The following is a 6,436-nucleotide window of genomic DNA, read 5'->3' as shown; positions in this document are numbered from 1 at the left end:
AGCCTGCCCCGCCCGCCGGGCACCGGGGGCCGGTCCTTCCCGCTCCCTCCCGGGGATCCACCCCCTGCGCCGGCCTTGGGGTGCGCGGTGGCATCGCTGCAACCGTGTGCTGGTTTAGGTTCCAAATCCTTTGTTGTTCCGGAATCAGGAAGGCCGGAACAAACCGTGGGGTTGGTCACAGCGAAATCCGCCGTCTCCAAGCGGTCTCCTCCTTCCAGCCAGCCCTGGCCACGGCGGGTTCCGTGTGTTTTGCCCGCACGGGCTCCCCTGGGCTCCCGAGAGGGCAGAGAATAAGGGACTGGGAATTGCAGGCACATCCCTCTGAAGCTGGGACAGGCTGTCCCGCCGTGCCCGGGTTTCGGTCCCGTCACCCGAGTCCGTTCCCGCTGCAGTGACAGCTTCCTGGCTCAGTGCTGCCCGCACTGCTGCTCTCTCTTCTCCTTTCCCCCCTTTCTTTTACTCTTCCCCCACCGCCCCGCGCCCCGAAGCCGGGAAAGATGTTTTATCATCACTTCGCAGTGAAAAGTCTGATCCTTTCCCTCCACCCCTTGACCTCTCAGAGAAAAGGACTTTCTTGTTCCCTTTGTCTTTCCAGCGGGTTCCTGCGCCTCGGGGGATACAATTTGCAGGGCAGGGAAGTTCCACTGGCACGGCAGGACAGATCACCACTCCCTTGCCGCTGTTACCACCCGAGAGAAGCAAGTTAAACCAGGGACAGCTGTGTCCAGCACGTCCAGAAAGTCAAATACCCTCCAACAAAACGAGCAGCACAGCGGGTTCTATAACATCGCTGCGTTGTGCTGTTTCTCCTTGTGCTGTTGGGTAGCCCTTGGAGACCACTCTGGTGCTGTGCAAGGCAAATAAAATGGTGCACACCCGGAGGTCTCCTTGAGTGTCAGAGCAGAGACTGACGGGGATAGCATGGAGATGTGGGGAACTGCAAGGAGAGCCTGAAGCCGGCGGGGTGCGGGGAGGTAGCAGAGCAGTGGCAGCGTGGCCGGGGTTCTGTTACCCCTGCAGAACGCACGGGTTGGGAAGAAAGGCTTCCAATGAAACCAGCGAAATGTGAAGCTTAGACTGGCCCCTCTCAGCCAGGGGATCCAGGCTGGAAGGCAGGCAGGGTGTGCAAAGTGTAGCCCAAGCGAGAGCAGCTCTCAGAGGGAATGAGGATGAGGAAGCAAAAAAACCCACCAAAAATGCTTCGGATCTCGGCATCTAAAGCCCAGGTCAGAGAATCACACCATGATTCGGGTTGGGAGGACCTCTGGAGGACAGCTGCTTCAGCTCCCAGAGACTGGGGGGAATCGGAGCCTGGGCTGGGGGGGAATAACCTCCCAGGTTCAAAGCAGGCACGGCCTAAGTTGCTCAGGACGTTTGTAATCTTTCATTGGAGGGATGATACACCAAGCGCTGGGAGGCACAGGGCCATACCTGGTGGAAGGGACACAGGAAGTAACAAAACCATTTGAATATTGTGCCTGACTTGTTCTGGGACTTCTGAAAGATCTTTTCAAGCTGACTTAAAGAACCCAGAGAGCCAGTGGGTTTCTAGAAAATCTAAAATACACTTAAGATGATGATTCATAATCATAACAAAATGTTTTAATATCATCCAAAAAAGGAACCATTTCCAGAAGTAGACTGGTGGGTCTGTTCTGGAAATCAGAAGACTAGAAATCCTGATGTATTTATGCATGTTTTGCAGGTACTCTGTCTGCTCCACATAGAGCAAGCATTCTGTGCTCCTTTGTCATCTCTCTGACCTTTCATTGGCTATTCCTGCTTGATAAGAACACATTTACTTAATGTTCACATCTGCGAGTGACGTGAAGTGCAGGGAAGCAAGGAATGGCATCTTTTACCCCTGCCATAGTTAACAAGAATACCAATCAAGAATTGCTGCAGTAGGATGTGGAGAGTCAATTATCCAGGCTGAAGAGGCTTTGCTGAGCTTATTATTCCCATTTAACTTTGCTTCCCTGAATACCATGGCTTCATGTCGTTTGTTCCTGATGTTTTAAACACGTGCTTTAAAGAGGTTCATTTTGTAGCAGTTGCTATTGTTGGACACCATCACACCCCAGGACTTTCTGATTTGTTTGTTTGGCTTTTTTTTTTGTTGTTGTTGTTTTCTGTAGAAACTCATTAAACAGCAGCTATACAGCAGGGTAGGGTGAGTGACTCATTTCACTGATACAGTATATGCATGTTCTCCTCTTCATCACCACATGATGGAATGAAAAAATCAGTCTAACAAAGGCAAAAATGCAGAAGCAGAAGACCTAGCTAGCACTAATTCTCTCTGGCAGACATGAAAAATAGCCCAAATCCCCTACAGAATCCTAAGTGATTACATTTGACTAGAATTCCCCCTCAAAATGAAACAAAACCAATGCAAGCTGAAAATGATAGAAAACTCAAAGCACAAAATGCACATTCCATAAAGAATGAAGGAAAACCTCCAGCAACTCCCAGTCAGGAACCTCTCTGCTGTGTGTAGCATGACCAGCAGCCCCCTTCATTGTTCAACTGGTTGATGAGCTTCATCAGGGCTTAGCAGTTAGCTTTGCAGTTATTTTAAATTTTGTCAAAATATTTGAGCTAAAATTTCCTCTGCTGGAGGTGGAATATTTATAAAATGTTCCAGGAGGTAAAAATAGTTCCACTATTTTCAGGAGTGAAATGGTAAGAAAAGATGATGTTTTTCCAGGTTCTTTTTGAGGAGTTATATGTTATATTGTTGTTTTTTTTTGGGGGGGGATACTTGGCAGAGGTGCAGCCTCTTCCAAAGGAGTGGTGTCTGCCACCTGACATCTCATTCATACCTTGTAAGTTTGCCAAGAGAAGATGGAGCCAAACTCTGCTTGCAGTGGCCCTGAGAAAGCACAAGAGGCAACAACCAACACTTGCAACAAGGGAGATTCCTGGTGAGTGTTAGGAAAGGCCTCTCCCAAGGGCATGTTTCAGCAGTGCCCCGACAGGCTGAGAAACCTCTATCCTTGGAAGTGCTCAGAATACACCTGGACAAGGTCTGGAGCAACACGAACTAGCTAAGGGTCTCAACTACATCCTCCTTGCCCCTGGGGCTTTGGCTGTGTGAGCCTGAGACCAGGTCAGAGAGTGCAGCTGAGGACTGCTCCTTCCCTCTGGTGACTTCAGGGGAAGTTCCCAGAAAGCTCTGCTGGAGCCTCAGCCAGTGCTGAGCCCCTGCCCCAAGAGCTGCTTTTAAAGTGTTGCTCTTGCCCTTGGCTCCTGCCTGAGCAGCCTTGCCCGTGCCTGACCATGCACTGTGTTTATTTAGACCCATGGATTGGCTTCCTGGCTTGACCCAAGACCTCCCTTGTCAGTCACTGGGGTCTGGCTCACCCTGCTTGCTGCCTCCAGACCTGATCCCCTTGCTGACTTGACTTCCTAGTTTGACCTTGGACCTGCCTCGTCACTGCAGACTTGTCTGACTATCTGGATTCTCAGCTGAACCCAGTTATCATCAACTTACCTGCCTTACTTACCTTGCTCAGGTGCCTCCCCTTGTTGGGAAAGCCCTTCCCTCTGCCTGCCTTGCTACCAGCCTGGCTCTCAGCTGCCCTTCCTTTGGCAGCCCTCACTGTCCCCAGCAACCTGCTGTGAGCAGGAGTTTGGGTAGAGACTTCTAGAGGTCCCTTTCCACCCAAATCTTTCTGTGGATTTGTGACAGGACTCTAGCCAAGTTAGAAGGACAAGAAAAATCAACTTTTCTGGGCAGGGAAGAAAATGCCCAGGGAAGAAAAGGAATTGTGTTGATGCTGAGGTGCATGGTGTATTAGAGCTGGGGAGGAGAGAAAGGACCAGAGACACAGGCACAAGAGAAGAGAAAGGTGGAAAAAGATGTGGAAGTGGACAGCAGTGCAGCTCCTGCAATATCACTCCACTACCTTGTAACTCTCAGAAGAGAAGGGTAAGGTTAGGATGTTAGGCCCTAGCAGAAGGTGTGCACACAACTCGTGATTCCTCTCCAGTTGCACCAGCTCACAAATGATTCACATTCACACGGCACTCCTGAATTTTCCAGACACAAATACCTCCTGCCCTGCAAGCCCTCCTCCACCTCTCTCACTGCATCCCTCAGACACCATTAGATGTCATCCATCTGCAGCCAGGTCTCAAGGCTGAGAAAGGGGACAGAACTGGCCTGGCCAGGGCGTGTGTGTCCCAAGACAGTCTGTGACACAAGGGTCTCTCTGTGGAGAGCTTGGTATCTTCTACAGATCTTCTAGAAGACCTGCTTCTACAGTCACCTGTAGTAAAAGAGAAGGTTGATGTGTTTTCTAAAACGTAACACAAAGACATGATGTCTTGCAACGTGTTTATTCCCAGGGCAGTCATGAGGTAGGGACTTGAAATAAGACTCATTACTAATTTAGAAGTCTAAGAACCAGGGCTTTACTCTGAACAGCATTTTTTTTGTCACTTGCCCTTATCATTCCTTTAGCATTTTTTTTTTTAAATATGTAAATAACCTGTATTGGACCCACTCTGGGTCAGCCTGAGTCCTGCTGGAAGCCACAGAGGCTGTTCTGCAGTGCAAGAAGAAAGGCAGCCCTTGGTGCCCAGCGGGAGTGAATAGCAGGGGTTTCTGGCACTGCCTGCCTGCTTCTGGGTCTCTCACTTCTGGGAAGATTTATGGGGCTTTTCAGTGCAGGCTGGAGCAGCGTGTACAGACAGTGCAAGCAAACACATCTCACTGCAGCTTCGTTCTGTGACACCATTTCTTGTTACCAGTGAAAAGCACTCAGCCCTGCAATCAATCACCCCAGGGCCGAGTGACAAGGGAGTGCAAAGCACCAACATCAGTGTGAGCTTCAGAAACCACAGCAGGATTGGTGTCCTTTTTTTTTTGTTTTTTTTTTCTCCTCCTGGGGCCATGATGAGTGCTGGGTGTATTTTAAAATATGCTGGTGTTTCCCAAGCCATGCTGCTTTAGGTGGGTGTGTTGCCATTGTGCAGCAAGTGTGTGTGTCCAGCTGCACAGGCACGTTTGACATCCCTCCTCAGGATGGCTTTGCTAAGCTCTGTAACTCACTGTACAATTAGGAACCTGTTTTCTGCAAGAATGCTGAGCACTCAGCTGCTCTCCTCGGTTCCAACGAGGGTTGCTAGATGTTTAAGCTCCTTTGGAAAACTAAGACACTTCTTTAGGTGCCCCAAGCTGGACTTAAGTCTCAACTTGAAGCATCTATTTAGAAAAAACAACCCAAATCCCTCAGTCCTTAACAATGAATTCACTCTGTCAGCAGTGAGTAGCACCTTTGTTCTCTGAGCAGCCTCAGAACAGCTTCAAGTTACGGTGCAGGCGGGAGCTGCTCAGGCAGGATGGACTTGCTACAGGAATTTCTGCTGACCAGACCTGGCTGCAGCAGGTTTCCTGCAAGTCCTTGTTCCCCACTGTGTTTCCTGCACCAGAAGAGTCAGGTGGGACCGTGTCACCAGGACTTCTCTCCGTTTATTCAAAACAACCTTCCACCCTTCAGCTTGGTATCATCACATTCACCCACACCCAGCCTGCTCTGCTCCCTCAGTTTGCTAAGGTAGCCACAGTCTTCCTGTGGTTCCTGACGGGGTGTGACCTTTCCAGGGTCATATTTCCGAGTCCTCAATAGGGCCATTCAAAAACAGGGCAGTGGGAAGCGACGGCAAAGACTCGTTGGGACGGATGAAGTTTTTGGCCGGGAACTGTTTTAGTTTTGAGACAGCGTGGGCTGGGATTGACTTGTTCTCCACAACCTGATTCCTAAGGGTCCCCATGTCCGAGTCCCAGGCTTGTCCCCGCCGCAGCCTCTTGAAGGTGTTACGGAAGCCCTCGGTGCTGAAGTAGTAGATCAAGGGGTCCAGGGTGCAGTTCATGCTGGCCAACAGCATCGTGGTGATTAACACCTGGCGGACCGAGTCCTTGGTTTCCGGCTCCACCTTCAGCACTCGGGCCTTTATCATCCCATACACTGCCAGGGTGGTGTTGTAGGGCACAAAGCAGATGATGAAGATGACCAGGTTGACCAAGAGGAGACGGACAGTCTTCTGCTGCCGCAGGGTCTTTGTCTGGCTGCCCTGGCAGAGCTCCTGGAAGATCCGGATGGAGCAGTATGTCACACAGCTGAGGGGCAGGAGAAACCCCAAGATTTCCGCCAGGATAACTAAGGGGAAGAGGTTGTTCTGCCATATGTTGTCACTGAAGCTTTCGAAGCAGAGAGAAACGGTCTGGTTCTGGACCTCACAGCGGTTCTGCTTGTGGACTATGGCCGTGGGGATGGAGCCCAGGAAGATCAGCACCCAGACACCCAGGCAGAGGAGCTTGGCCACCTTGGGGCGCCGCAGGTGCCGCCAGCGGAGCGGGTGGACGATGGCGACGTAGCGGTCCAGGTTGATGCAGAGGAGGAAGAGGCAGCTGCCGGACATGTTGATC

General features: G+C 50.8%; 1 protein-coding gene across 1 annotated transcript in view; it reads right to left on the bottom strand.

Moving 5' to 3' along the window:
• The window catches only part of LPAR5 (lysophosphatidic acid receptor 5), a 14,089-nt gene that overhangs the window by 7,141 nt on the left and 512 nt on the right, over window positions 1-6,436 (bottom strand). The window contains exons 2-3 of the mRNA XM_009999013.1: window positions 5,813-6,418; window positions 3,510-3,618 (exon numbers count right to left, since the gene is read on the bottom strand). Of these exons, the coding sequence (XP_009997315.1) occupies window positions 3,510-3,618; window positions 5,813-6,418 (715 nt within the window). The remainder of the gene's footprint in view (window positions 1-3,509; window positions 3,619-5,812; window positions 6,419-6,436) is intronic.

This window comes from Chaetura pelagica, unplaced genomic scaffold (genome assembly GCF_000747805.2).
Source record: "Chaetura pelagica isolate M959 unplaced genomic scaffold, ChaPel_1.0 scaffold120, whole genome shotgun sequence".
In the NCBI taxonomy this organism is placed as follows: domain Eukaryota; kingdom Metazoa; phylum Chordata; class Aves; order Apodiformes; family Apodidae; genus Chaetura; species Chaetura pelagica.
Note: the sequence above shows the minus strand (reverse complement) of the source record. Positions and strands in the feature narration are given on the sequence as shown.